Here is a 14,526-nt window from a genome sequence, read left to right on the forward strand (position 1 = left end):
CTGGTGTGTTTGTTTCTGTGGTTCCTGTAAGGAGCGCGGTTAATGACCTTTGCCTTCTGCAGGAACGGGACTTGGAGCGACTTCGACAGCAGTGGTTAGCGGCCCTAACCAAGCGACAGGAGTACCTGGACCAGCACCTCCAGAAACTAGTCAGCAAACCAGGTAGAGTTTGATCAGAACCTTTTTCAATTGAACACATTCAGAAGTAGAAGTACATCGTCCAATCTGGTTGAGTGCTTTTCTTCTTACAGTCCTGGCAAATATCTATAAAGCTTTTAATTGTGAGTTGTCTTACTCCTGTTTTATCGTAAGCAGAATATCTATGAAGTATCTATGAACACATTCCTAACACATTATAATGCATTCATAAAGCATTATGAACATGGCTATAAATATTTATAAAATGTGGCGCACATTATACCCATGTTTATTATGCAATATGAATGCTTTATATGAAGCTCTCATCTGTAATGCACTAGAGATTCCTTCATAATGCATATAATATATATGATTGTCAATAGAGGATGCTCTAATGCTTTATTAGGTCTTATACTGACTTATAATGCATTATGAAGGCATAAGCTATAATGCATTATAGATGACAGCTTCAAGCAGTGTTGCCGAATATTTTTGGTGAAGTTATCCAGGTTTTAGATTACATTAAGGTCTAGAGGGATGTGTCACAAAGTTTTCTCTTGTGCTTGTCCAGCTGTCGAGCACTATCACAGCTGCAGCTTCACTTCGGGTTAGATATATTAGCTTTCTATGTCTGTGGGGTACTAGTGCATTTTTCCTGTCTCTTGAGGAAAATGAATGCCATAGGTTGCTGTAGTGGGAAAGATGGATTGTTACTGATATGTGAGGAACCACTGACTGCTTCAGCTGATGGTTCTGGTAGCGTTCAGCATTTCAGTGCGTATGAGTCATGATGGAAATTGCCATGAAATGTGCAGTGATTTGAGGTTATGCAGAAGTTCCAGGTTTGTACTTGAATCATTGCATTTTTCTATTAATATTCTCTTTAATCCATTGAATTTTAATGGCTTACATTTTTGGCATGTCTTGTGAGGACTGGCCAGTGGAATAGCTGCCTTTGATTCATGATCTCACTCTTTCACATATGACGATTGTCACATTTTGAATATTTGTAGGTAGAATTAGTTTTTCCTTTTAGTTGATGTATAAATGGAATAAAAGAATCGGCATGATTTTTTGCATTTTAATAGTGTAATGGGATGCTATAAATAGTGTCATATTTATCTTATTTGTTCCTTTTAGGCCTTCATGGGGTAAGTTTGCTATGCAGGAATGAGATGAGCTCATAGAGTTCAGCTGTCTAAATTGGGTGAATCTCCATGTACACAGACAAGACCGAGGATGACGTCGACCAAGAGGCCCAGCTGCTGGAGTGCCGTCTCACCCTGACAGAGGAGCGAAACGCCGTCCTGGTGCCCTCCGCTGGTAGTGGCATCCCTGGCGCCCCTGCAGAGTGGTGAGTTTGCCCTGGGATTACGGTCGTCCCAACTTTCCTTGCCAGGACACTTTGAGTGGAGAGCACCCTTACATATGCGGGCCACCTTTTAGAGCTATGGTGTGTGTGTGTGTGTCTGTATGTGTGTGTGTCTGTCTGTCTGTCTGTCTGTCTGTCTGTCTGTCTGTCTGTCTTTCTGTGTCTCTGTGTGTGTGTGTGTGTGTCTGTGTGTGTGTCTCTGTGTGTTATTGGTTCATGAGTTTTGAGGTGGAATCGCTCTGTGGATCTTGGGTCCCCAAGGTGCTGACAAGCCGGCTCCTGTTCCCACAGGGTTCCTGTGGCTGGGATGGAGAAACACAGCCCGGTCCTCTTCTTAGATCTCAATGGTTCGTTTCCTCCTCTGTTTATCCAGCGTGCGCCGTATGTACATTACCGGAAACAGATGGCTTATGTCCTTGCAAAGGAGACTGTGTGTGGTGATTCTGTCAGCGTGACTTTGGAGTGATGCAAACCCCCACCTCCTTCTCTCCCTGTGTCCAGCGGAAGACTTCAGTTCCCAGGACAATCTGGACATGGCGGAAGCGGGAGGCTGGGACGCCACGCTCAGCGGAGAGGACGAGGATTATTTCTTCGACCTACAGATTGTGAAGCACGATGACAACGAGGTGAGGGGGGCAGTTCTGGTGAGCGAGGGGCAGCCCGACTTTTCTCGGCTCTGCCGACCCATTCCACTGTATACTGCCCCCTCCAGGTGAAGGCCGAGGCTTCCTGGGACTCGGCCGTGCACGAGTGTCCCCAGCTGAGCCGGGGGGGCGCGGCACAGGAGCAGCGCGTCTACCTGATCGTGCGCGCAGTGGTGCAGCTCAGCCACCCGGAGGAGATGCAGCTGGTCTTGCGCAAGCGCATCTGCGTCAGCGTCGTCGGCCGCCAGGTCCGTCCGCCCCTAACCGTGCTGCGAATCACTGATTCTATGTTTGCATCTCTTCATAGACATTTTTAAGATTATTTAGTCTAACAGCATGGGAGAGAGTTTGATATCGAGGGGGGGGGGGGGTTGCAAATTAATAAGATAAATGTAATATAGAGGAATATTTTATATTTATTATATAATTATAATATATTTATATTATATTTAGCCAAATTAAATATCAGGGGTTACACATCCTCCCTGGTTCATTCGCTTCACTGCTTATTCTATCCCACTAAAATGTTCTAATGGATTTTTTTTAACCCCCCCTTCCCCCCCCACAAAATTGCTGGCCATTTGCATTTGTTATACAAGCCAGATTTAAGACCTAGTTACATCCCAGGGCTCTTTGTCGTTTTGTATAGAGAAGCAAAACCTTCACCAATTAGTGGATCTTGTAAATGAATCTTATTCCCAGTGTGGTGTGTGTGTCCATAAAGGGTCTTTGGGCCTTAATTAGCAGCCTAGCGACCTGTTGAGAGTTGCCTCAAAAGCTGGAGAGTAGCTGTGAGACCCTGGGGCGGGGGGGTTTGGTCCATGAAAAGCGGTTCACTTTTTCACTTTTATGGCTGCGGACACGGTTCTGTGATTGCAGGGTTTTGCCCAGAACTTTCTGCGGCGGAAGTCCCAGCGGAGCACCATCCCTGGCTGCGGGGTCACCTTCGAGATCGTCTCGAACATCCCCAGGGTGAGGGGGGGGGGGGGGGGGGCGCAGCACACGACAGCCGCAAGACCGTCAGCTTACCGTTGGGATGCCGCTGCAGATGTACAGGGGATGGTTAGCTATTCATAGCCTTATTTTGGCCTTTGGCAGCTTGATATGGTGATGTCACATTAATTTCCCCGCCTCATCCTTTACAATCCCCACTTCTTATCAAATGGACTTTATTGTCATAACATCCATATACAGCGGCTTGAGATAGTGCCAGCAGACTCTCAGTAAATCAACGGTAAAGTGACCAGGGCCATTGAGGGGGTATTTATAGGTTTACCGCTTAACGATGCATATACATGTCAGGATGCCCAGAGCTCCGAAGACCGGGAGATGCTGGCCCGGCTCGCCGCCAACACGGAGAACCCCAAATCTGCCGACAGCGAGGCAGCCATTGAGAAGTACCTGCGCAGCGTGTTGGCCGTGGAGAACATCCTCACGCTGGACCGCATGCGGCAGGTGGGCCCTGTCGGGCGTCCCGATGCGTTCATTAGCATCCCCCATCGGCCTGCTCCCCTTCCCTGCTGTTCGTCACTCTGCATATTGATGTTCATGTCCCTGTGTCTCTGCTTGTGTGCGTGTATGTGTACAGGAAGTAGCTGTGCGGGAGCAGTTTGCAGTGAAAGGGAAGGGGAACAGACGCAGCCTGAGCTCCCCCAACGTAAACAGGGTAAATGCACATGAATGCGCGGTTATAATGCTTTATGAATGCATTATAATGAACACCCCCTTATGCACAGGATCATCCGTAATATAAACACGGTCAAATGTCAACGCTCAACAATTATACCAGTTGAAGCAAAACAGCAGTATCTTGGCTTCGTAGTGTGCTACATGTTAGCTACATGTTCTGTGTTCTACATATGTTCTATGCTCTATTTAGGAACAGCTTTGGTTGCACACACACTTGGATGATGTCGTTTCAAATGAGTTAGCACGTTCAATGTGTTTCTAGCAGCATATCGGAGTTCGGTATCACACAGCCGACAGAGTGTCTTGGTCTCACCAGCTTCTCTCTCTCCAATGCGGTATAATTTATTGGGAAACAAAAATGTTCCAAAATGGGCAATTATGACTGGCAGTAAGCAGCTCACAGCCACAATTAGCATAATGTTTTCCATCTTGAATATCTACTTGTGAATTTAGGTTCCGCCCGTGTCAATAAATGTATTCATTTGTTTCATTGTGCATACCGAACCGAAAATAATGTATCGAACAGTACACGACAAATACGTGTACCATTACAGCCCTAATCCTGATGATATATTGTGTGTGGCAAACCTTTAGTGGCATGTATTCCTGAATAGAACATGATGTTCTTAGCTTGTCAGCTGAAAGTCATCTAGTTAAAAGCATTGATCTTGAGTGTGTGAAGCTGGAGATGCTGTAATTATGCAGAGTGCTTTTTTTTCTTAACAAGGACTGCCAAGGAGACTTGCTTTAAAAAAGGGATATGCACTTGTTCTTGATGTTTATTGGTCGAAAAGTTCTCAGCCGTATGAATTGGTGTCTAAGTTAAGAGAACACACTAGAATATAATGGTCCCCTTCCCACCTCATCTTTCCATCTTATAGTTGACTGGGAGCAGACAAGATCTTTCCACAAGTTGCTTGCTGGATGACAAGGTAAGACCGCTACCTTTTTTTTTAAGCCTCCCCACAGTCAGGTTTCAGTACCAGTGATCCAGTAGTTTTTAACAAGTCATCTGTATCGCTGGTCTTTCCTTCAAACCATCCATTCAGGGCCGCTGGGAGAGTCAGCAGGACATTTTCAGGGCTTCCCCTCAGCTAAGCCGCCCCCCTCCGCAGCCCTCCCCTGCAGAAAGCCAGGAGCCAGAATCAGGTTCGCATCTTATCTAAACCACCTGTGTATCCCCATGGTGACCTATTCAGCCAAACTCCTACCGAAGCCTCACCATCGTTTGTCCTCCTTTTACTTTCCTCGGCGTCATTTGCAAATATCTCATGCCACGATTATGTCTCAACCACATATTTTTTTTCTTAACTGTAAATGATTGCTGCCATCTCTTTATTTGGATTTATACATGCATAGCTCCTTATTCAAGTGCTAATAGTTTTGTTGCATCTGTGAATTATATGCACTTGTGTGGTCTTTTTCTATTCAGTCTCACGACTGTCCCAGTATTGTAATTTGTTCTTATTTACCAATGCTGTCAAATTCTGCTCTTCATTCCTTGCCAGTAATGTTCCATAAATGCAAGACTCGGAATTATTCAGCTTTAAAATTCAGAGGATTTTATGGTCTTGCACTGTTGAGCAGCAGATGAGACGTCAGGATATAGAATATAATACACGCCCAGACACCGTTTAAATATTTATGTAATATCAGGTCCTGCTCTTTATCTTATTGTCCTTCATCCAGCATTTTGCTCAAGTCAGAACACCCAAAAGCTACTGAAATGTTGTTTGCTATTAATGATCATGTTCTTTAACAAAGAACAAATGCAACTCAATAAGAACAAACGGCAAGTAAAGTCCATGTAAGCTTTGGCTGGTAATAGACAAATGGGTTTAGCTAGGCATCTGTATTGTTCAGCTTATATACACTGCAGGAAAAGCGCATCCTACTATTCCACTCCAGAAGGACACTGCAATGGAAAGCTGTGATATATATTGTTTCAGCTGTTTCTAACACCTGCTCGCTATGCTTTATTACTCGGTCTCGCTGAAAAGTGGGCCGAGTCCGTAAAAAGGGCTGATCCAATTTTCTTAAAACATGCCCAGGGTTGGTGAGCTGAGGGTAGAGTTGGTGAGCTGAGGGGAGAGTTGGTGAGCTGAGGGGAGAGTTGTTGGTGAGCTGAGGGGAGAGTTGTTGAGTTGGTGAGCTGAGGGGAGAGTTGTTGAGTTGGTGAGCTGAGGGGAGAGTTGTTGAGTTGGTGAGCTGAGGGGAGAGTTGGTGAGCTGAGGGGAGAGTTGGTGAGCTGAGGGGAGAGTTGGTGAGCTGAGGGGAGAGTTGGTGAGCTGAGGGGAGAGTTGGTGAGCTGAGGGGAGAGTTGTCCCTGCCCCCTTGTCAACATCCGGAGATAAGAGCTTGATTGAGTAAATCCTAACCCATTGCTGCTTATTTAAGCTGTGGTTTTTCTACACAGTTTATTTTCTTACCCTGTTAGTTTTAGGATTGCAGCCTTTATAGGGGTGTGCGAGGGAATCCTCTGAATTTTACTTTGAAAGGCTTTTGATAGTGCCTCCTTCATCTAGCAACGTCTTTCTGTATTTTCTCTCATGTCCTCTCCTCTCCTGTCTTCTTTCTCTTCCCCTCTGCTTCTTCCACCTTCCTTCTCTTCTTCTTCCTCCTTTTCTTCCTCTACCCCCCCCTCTTAGGTATCTCAAGACTGGCTGCCTCTTGTCTTTCCCCAGTGAAGGCTCTGGCTCCTCAGATGCCTAAACTACTGAAGTCCCTCTTCCCTGCCCGGGATGAAAAAAAAGACCTTCGCCCATCACCTCAAGCCCAGCAGGTGGGAGTGCCCCCCCCCCCGACTCTCCACAAGACCCTGCGGGCCCCTCTTTATAGTAACACCCCTGCTTTTTCAAACATACTTTTTGTGCATCACTTCCGTGAGGATGTTTCTGAAAGAATTGGAATGAGAAACGACTGAGATGGAGTCGTCTGAGGCAGTTTGCATGCACAGGAGTGAAAGCCTGCAAGTGTAGGCTGTAATAGCCTGCCATGCCCCGAGCAGTGGGAGATCTTCTGAAAGGGATAAATTAGCTTATCACACTTTTAAAAAGGCAGAAAGAAAATGCAATCGGCATCAGCCTTGGGATTCTGTAGCTATGGCTGCAGAAGTTTTGGTAGGAAGAGAAAACTCAAATTCTAGGTCATGGTTGGAGCTTTTGTGTTGCCAGTGATTGCCCTTCAAACAGCCGTAATCCTTCTCGAGCGAGCTATCCATATATAATATTCATTTATATCAGGATTTGGTATTCATAATTGTGAAGAGAACCTTAAAATATAAACTCACGTACAAGTGTTCGCAAAGCTAATTCTGTGTTTGTCATCGAGCTGGTGCGTTTTGCGTAGATTCGTTCTGTAAACTCTTGCCTTGTACGATGAAAGCTTCTGTTCATTCTCTTTAGCCTGTTCCTCGCATCATGGTACAGTCCATTCATGAAGGCCCCATTAAGCCAGAACTGGTAAGTCTTCTACATTAAACAAGGCAGAAATCTGAGAACAGCCATGAATATTCCATTGTCACTGCTTGCAGAGCTACGGCTGGGGCTTCTGTTTGGCTCCCAAGAGCCTGACGGTCTAAAAAAAATCCCTGCGTGCCTGATTGTAACATAATGTTTTGTTTTAACCTGTCTGCCTGGTTAGTAATGTATCTTTAATTATTTAATCCATATGGACTTTGGTGTAGTAAAATGGAGTTTTACTTACTGTAACTCTTTTCTGTTGTTATTAAGGCAGGGCGATTAATCGAATTTTAATTGCAATTATGATTTTGGCTTCCAACTATTATCAAAATTGAGAGAAAACTATTATTGTTCTGCATTTTGTTTTGCAAAAATGCTTCCATTATAAATCCCGTTAAGTCTAGCACATCCATTTCCAGCTATTTTTTTCCCTCAGTTGAATTATTTTCAAGTAAATTATTCTTTCTTTTAATTTCAATAAATGTGCGGTACTTCTCAAGTCAATGAGTAGTCGTCTTAAATAATCGTGGTTATGATTTTTACTATAATCGAGCAGCCATAATTCTGAAATTTTTTGATCTTTGAGTGAAGTATCATGTTGATTAAAAATAAAAATAAAATTGTTGGTTTAAATATTCTGTTCATTTATGGGGTCTCGCGTGTTTTTATGAGAAAAGCCTGTGTTTCCGGTTTTTGTGATGCACTGCGGTTGCTATGGCGAAAAGTAATGATCCTGCCATGTGCATGTCTGCAGGTCGCCACATCGGGTCACAGTCCTTCATTGGAGAGATTCTCGGACATGCCAGATTCTCCACCTCTATCTAAGCACGAAACGCATGATGACACGCTGCTCAGCCCTACCAGTGAGGTGTCAAGCGGTTATTTCTCTACCAGTGTCTCCATGGCAACCCTGTCCGAGGTGTATTCCACTGGTGGAGAGCCTGGCGCCTGCCCGGGTACAGCTAGCATAGCTACTACGCCTAGCATTGACAGTGAGGACACCGCAGTGAGATCGCTTAACTCCACCGCTGTAGTGGATGGGGGGAAAGATGGATTTCGAGGCACTGCTGAGAAAGGAAAAGGCCATCTAAGAGCAGTGACCCCCGTGGAGCTGAAAGCTGCTGACAGGAACGGTCTTGTGTCGTCTCAGCTAGACACAAAGCCTGTCCTTCCTACAGCAAGCCCCCTTCCAGCATTACTATCTGCTGATGGCTCGACGAGGGCCGGCGATTCCCACAAAGCCAAGATGACAGCGACCCCTGATGTTAAGCCCTTGAAGAAGTTTATGGACGAGGTGGAGAAAACAGCTTGGCCTGAAACAGGCCAGTCAGGGAGCCTGGAGAAGCTGGAGATCACTTCGGACTCGGATGAAGCGCTGGACACCACGTTGCCAAACTGGTTGAAGGGCGGAGCGCGGGTGACTGTGGGCGGGGGCAAGTGCGGGACAGTTCGCTACGTTGGGACCACGGATTTCGCAGACGGCATCTGGGTGGGGGTTGAGTTGGACAGTCCGTCAGGTACGTTTTCATTCCTCTAGCTACTATTAGCTACTAGCTACTATTCATTTATAATTTACAGTTTTCATCTTTTCTTAGCATCCTCCTGAGGTCTGTGGGGGTTTATAATTTTATGATCTATTTTTTTTACTTAAATTGTGTTGGGATGGTTAAGAGCACACCCCCATACATGTGATGTCATCTTAAACCCCTAATTGTCCTCCTTAATGAACAAAAGGACTTAATAGACTGGCTTGTGCAGTACGAGAGATATGAGCAAAAGCACAATGTCCTCTACAGAGGACAATGATGAATAGCTGGATCTCATGAGGATATTAGATTAGTCCTCAAAATAGTCGTAATTTATCAAACATCATTACCAGCTTAACTGAAATTCAACATATCAGTAGCTGATTGGCAAATGCCTGATATTGGTTCATTCTTGCAGGAAGGACACTCAGTTATGTACCGTCACTGTCCTATCTGTCCTCTGCAGGTAAAAATGACGGCTCTGTAGCCGGTCGTCAGTATTTCTGCTGTAACCCTGGTTACGGGGTCCTCGTGCGGCCGGAGAGGGTGGGTCCTGGAGCAGGTGCCAAGTGTCCTACACAGGACCGGCGACGCAGTGGCTTGTCTCGAGGGGAGAACCGCAAGTCTTGGACCAGCTAAAGGAGGCTGTGTCGACACCCCCTCCCCCCACACTGGCTCACACATCTCCTGTGGTGTTGATATGTGTAGAGCAGCTCCACCTTTCCTGACAGACACTGCCCGGTGGGTTGGCTCCCGCTATCTGCCTGTGAGGATGTACGGGCGACACGTGATGCGCGGCATGACATCAAGAGCTGGTTTATCCGCAATTAAATCGCTTTGCCCAGGGAAGCGTGCTCGCGTGTTTAGAGAAGTGGCAGAATCGCTGCTTTTGCTGCTGAATCAGAAAGTGATTTGCGTCTGATTGATTTTCCTACCCCCTAACACTATTTAACAGAATGCAGTATTCTACAGCAATATTTTCCAAAAGCCTCTGAGTGCAGCTGCTCTCCTTTCGGCTGAAATTATCCTAAATGGTATAAGAACTAAACAGATCTTGTTACTGACAAAATGTTGCAGTAGTGTTGGTTTTATTTATATAGCTAAAAATCCAGATTCGTGCCTTTAAGAATCAAGGAGGGAAAGGAAAAGTCTTCTATCTGCACAGAATGCCTTTTTAAAGACAGAGTCTGTCTCAGGGATGGTTCTGCAGTGCCTTTCCGGACCTACATGACAGCCTAAGCACACTGGAAGAACAACAATTCCCCTTCCACTATCAGCTTCCTGCAAAAAAGCTGTTCCTGTTTTTATGACATTTCTGAAGGCATATTTATGCATACACATAGATATACTTTTATTTTGAGGATGCGCAAAGACAACCGCGCTTTTGATTTTACTGAAATCGTGGATTAAGATAAATCAAAGTCCTGTACCGCTGATTTTAAGCACATATGCCATCCTACTGGGATGGATTTTAATATATACATTATGGTAGAGAGACAGTCGGCGTGTGTCCTGGACCTTTGGGCATTCGTTTACAGTCCCCATTTCCCCTTAAACTGTGATTATTATCTATGTCATCTCATATTGAGTCTGACTGTAGAAGCTGTATAGATGCAGAAGACTATAGGTCACCTTGTCCCAGAAATAGACACAAAGTGCAGATTATCATTAAAATGTTTGTTTGAAATCAAAATTAGAAGTGGCCCTTTAAAAGGGTTAATATATTTACTTCCTTCTTGTGTGAGGGTCTCTGCGACTAACGCGTGCTGCGAATTTGAAATACTAGCCTTGATTCTAGCCCTTGATTCTCTCTAGCCTTAACTTTTGCACAGGTCGCGATTGCGGAGCATCGACAGCAATCCTTTGTTTTTTTGAAAAACGGCCCGCGCGGAATAAAAAAAAAAGTCAGCATTTCAAAAATATGCAGCATTCTCACAGTGTGGCGAGGGGCCGCGTTCATCCCCACTGCCCTTTCAAATAGCTGTCTACAGAGCATTTTAAATACTATCATGCCTCGCTTCCAAATAAGAATTTCATAGCTTCAGTATTGCATTCTGTTAACACAAGCAAAATGTATCATTTTAATCTGTTTTTTTTTTTTCTGTGCTGAAGTCTAAAATAAACACAAACCATACAGACTTAGACTGTACATATGAGGTGGTAGTTTTGCTGATAGAAATTTTTACCTATTAACCCTGCTTTTATAAACTCAAGTCCTGTTTCATCGTTCCATCATCATATGTGTTGTGTATATACTACTTTTTTTCAAGGCATGGATTTTTATTTTGATTTAATGGCACTATAATTCTATTAATGCATCCAGTATCGTAATGTATAGGAATGACATTAAGGACAACAAATAGGTTCCAGACAAACGTGCTTGTTTAACACTGAATCCAACTTGTGCTGCATAGTATTTTGATACAGCAGCTCTTACTATAAACGTACAGTCAGACACCCAGATCAAAGAACCTGCACTGCTGCTGTACTGCACGGTATGTAGGTGCATTTTGCTGAGGGATCACAGCATGCTGCTCTACGGAATGCACAAAGGGCCAAAGCACCTTTTCTGTTTTGAAACCATCCATATGATGATTACCCGTAGCTGGACAGTGTTTGTATCCATGTTGTCATTCCCTGTTTCCGTATGTATTCTTGTGGGACCTTTTAATTACCAGTTGCAATCTGCAATGAAATGTGTGCAATATAGGGCTCCCTACCTCTGACTGTTCATGTAATGACTAAACCGATTCACGTGTAGGTTAATGTCCTTTTTTGTAAAAAATACTTTTGGGAAACGAAAAAAAAATAAATCTTTTTAACTCCTAAAATTAATATTCTTATCTAAAACATGTTCACTAAACATATGATTCCTACTGCCTGTTTATACTTATTAACACTCAGGTTGTAAATATTTGGTGTAAGTACTGTATGTAAACATCTATTATATGTAAACAGCCCTGGAATGCCAAGCAGTAGGTTAAGGACAATGTCACATTGTCACAGAGGAAGTGGAAGTGGCCTTGAATTGAGTTGCTCTGACTAGAATGAGCTTTTTCATGCCGAAGGTGCTGTGATACTTACCTTAGACGTTTACCATGTGACCCAGACAGCGGGAGTAAAACGGTTCTGAACGGATCGCAGAAGAGGTCGTGCTTTTTAAGCTGTTGCCTGCTTGATCCTTGAGTGAATGGTCTGTTCTGAAGACCTGATGCAAATTCCGGCAACCACCCCTATCCTTGTCACGGCCCCCATGTCATGCTGCCTCCCTGACTGCACTGATGTCCCTGCTGAAATTACTTTCCATCTGTGCCTCATTTCATAATCGTGTTGCTGTGCAGCCAGTTGTGTGATGTGTACTATAGCTGTACCTACTGTACATCAGCCATTAGACAAAACATAGGTTTAATATTATTGTATACATATGCTTCATATTAAGTGTATAATAATCTGATGTTCCCATTTAACACAATTTGTTGTAAACTGCGGATGCTTTTTGTCTGTATATGTACATGGGAGTGCATGTACATATGCACAGAGTCACAAGTGAAAGGCCCTAGTCTGCTAACTGAACTGTTAACTGATTATTCTGTGCTGAGACCCAAAGAATACAATCGTGTAATACTGTGCATTTTTAAGAAATCAGTTCTTCTGGTCACAGGTTAATAAAATTTGTTTTTACAGAATCTCTCGAATTGATTGTCCTGATTTATGACTGTCTTGGGCTGCTGCTGTTAAATCATTTTTTTGTGACAGAACTGTGAACATGTGAAACGAAATTTTCTTCTTTTGTCAACATGAATTGATAGTTTAGGGAAAAAAAGTTGCATAATTAGTAATATACTGGTTAGGGCTCTACAATTAATCATTTTTAAATCACAATCTTGATTCATTCCCCTATGCAATCTTATTCTAGGGCTGCGCAATTAATTATCAATGCATACCCCGGTCTCATTCTTACATGACACCGATTTTGCTGGGTTTGCATTAGCAGAGAGATCTGTCACTTCAAACCAAGCACTTCCTTTTTCTGCCGCAGCATCATCACCATGCAGCAGGGAGAGGGGGTAGAAAGACGGGTCTGAAATCACATGCTTAGACATCTCATGCTGAATCTCATTAGAGGCAGTCTACTTGACTGTTAATGTAGCATGTACTGTACTGCATGCATATTCTTGTATGTAGTGATGTCGCCATCTCACAAATTACCTGATTCGGTAGTTTACGAATGACGTAGCTTTCCCCCCATAGAAGTTTAAAATCATTGAAAACTATTAATGAAATGATGCACCAATTAGCCATAACATTAAAACCACCTGCCTAATATTGCGTAGGTCCCCCTTGTGCCGTCAAAACAGCTCTGGGGTGAGTTTCCCGAAGCTTTCTTAACACTACGTTGTTCGTAAGTTCCATGTTAAAAGATAGAACTCTTAGGGAAACTCACCTCTGATCTGTTGAGGCATGGACTCCACAGGACCTCCGAAGGTCTCCAGTTCTATCTGGCAGCAAGACGTTAGCAGCAGATCCTTCAAGTCCTGTGTTGCAAGGTGGGGCCTCCATGGGATGGACTTGTTAATCCAGCACTCATGTCCTTCAAACTGTTCTTGAACATTTTTTGCAGTGTGATAAGGTGCACCATCCTGCTGAAGGAGGCCACTGCCATTGGGGAAAACCACTGCCATGAAGGGGTGTACTTGATCTGCAACAATGTTTAGGTAAGTGGTCAAAATAACATGAGTGCCAGGACCCAAGGTTTTCCAGCAGAACACTTCCCAGAGCATCACACTGTCTCCACCAACTTCCCTTCTTCTCATAGTGCATCCTGGTTCCATCTCTTTCCCAGCTAAACTAAGCAAATGCATCCGACTGTCCACATAATGTAAGAGAAAATGTAACTTATTAGACCAAGCCACCTTCTTTCATTGCTCATTGGTCCAGTTCTGATGTTCATGTGTCCATTGTAGATACTTTTGGCAGTAGACAGGGCAGCATCCCATCTCCCGTGGACCGGACCAGACGGGCTTAGCCATTACGCCCCAGACGCATCAATGAGCCTTGGGCAATCATGAACCCATCACTGGATCATCAGTTCGCCTTCCTTGGGCCATTTTTGGTAGGTATTGACCACTTTATACCAGAAACATAAGACCTGCAGTTTAGGAGATGCTCTGACCCAGTCGTCTAGCCCAGTGGTTCTCAGTCTTGTTCCTTCAAAACCTTGTCCCAAAATGTTTTCATTCCAACCCAGTCTGCAACCTGCTGCTTTCATTATTAGCCTATTAACAACCATCTGAGCCTTTTCCTGTTTCCAACACATCACCTTCAAGAACTGACTGTTCCATTGGCCTAATATATAATGGCACCCATCACATGTGCCGTTGTAACAAGATAATTAATTACATGTCATTGGTTATAATGCTATGGCTGATCGGTGTACGTATGAGTCAACTTATGAAACTGGGTATTGTTTTCTACTTAAACTTACACGGACGGGACTTCCTGTGCCATCAAGTTGTAGCTTCACTTGCCTTGTGAGGTGCCGTAGCATCCGTCGGCTGTACACTTGGGAATTTTGAAGAAAGTAGTATGTCATCTGGGTGCCATTTGCCTAGTGCCTCATCCATACTGAGCGTTCAGATATGCCTGGGGTTTCAGTTTTTTTAGTATGTCTTGCATTTGTAAATGAGTGGAGTGTG

At 44.1% G+C, this 14,526-nt stretch overlaps 1 protein-coding gene across 3 annotated transcripts in view; it reads left to right on the forward strand.

Annotated features, from left to right (window-relative positions):
• LOC111850898 (kinesin-like protein KIF13B) overlaps positions 1-12,516 on the forward strand; it is a 47,318-nt gene extending 34,802 nt beyond the window's left edge. Inside the window, exons 27-41 of one of the 3 annotated variants that reach the window (XR_011982535.1) lie at positions 63-162; positions 1,366-1,492; positions 1,802-1,857; positions 2,012-2,136; positions 2,223-2,402; positions 3,034-3,126; positions 3,457-3,609; positions 3,743-3,820; positions 4,725-4,775; positions 4,893-4,992; positions 6,492-6,625; positions 7,248-7,304; positions 8,059-8,821; positions 9,297-10,662; positions 10,769-12,516. Coding sequence is in view for 2 of the 3 variants with exons in the window: in XM_072699040.1 (XP_072555141.1) it covers positions 63-162; positions 1,366-1,492; positions 1,802-1,857; positions 2,012-2,136; positions 2,223-2,402; positions 3,034-3,126; positions 3,457-3,609; positions 3,743-3,820; positions 4,725-4,775; positions 4,893-4,992; positions 6,492-6,625; positions 7,248-7,304; positions 8,059-8,821; positions 9,297-9,469 (2,190 nt within the window). In the remaining variant the exon portion in view is untranslated. Of the gene's footprint in view, positions 1-62; positions 163-1,365; positions 1,493-1,801; positions 1,858-2,011; positions 2,137-2,222; positions 2,403-3,033; positions 3,127-3,456; positions 3,610-3,742; positions 3,821-4,724; positions 4,776-4,892; positions 4,993-6,491; positions 6,626-7,247; positions 7,305-8,058; positions 8,822-9,296 lie in introns of all 3 variants that reach the window. The other 2 variants (XM_072699040.1, XM_072699041.1) reach the window with 2 other exon arrangements.
• Positions 12,517-14,526: the final 2,010 nt, after the last annotated feature.

Source organism: Paramormyrops kingsleyae, chromosome 14, assembly GCF_048594095.1.
Source record: "Paramormyrops kingsleyae isolate MSU_618 chromosome 14, PKINGS_0.4, whole genome shotgun sequence".
Taxonomy (NCBI): domain Eukaryota; kingdom Metazoa; phylum Chordata; class Actinopteri; order Osteoglossiformes; family Mormyridae; genus Paramormyrops; species Paramormyrops kingsleyae.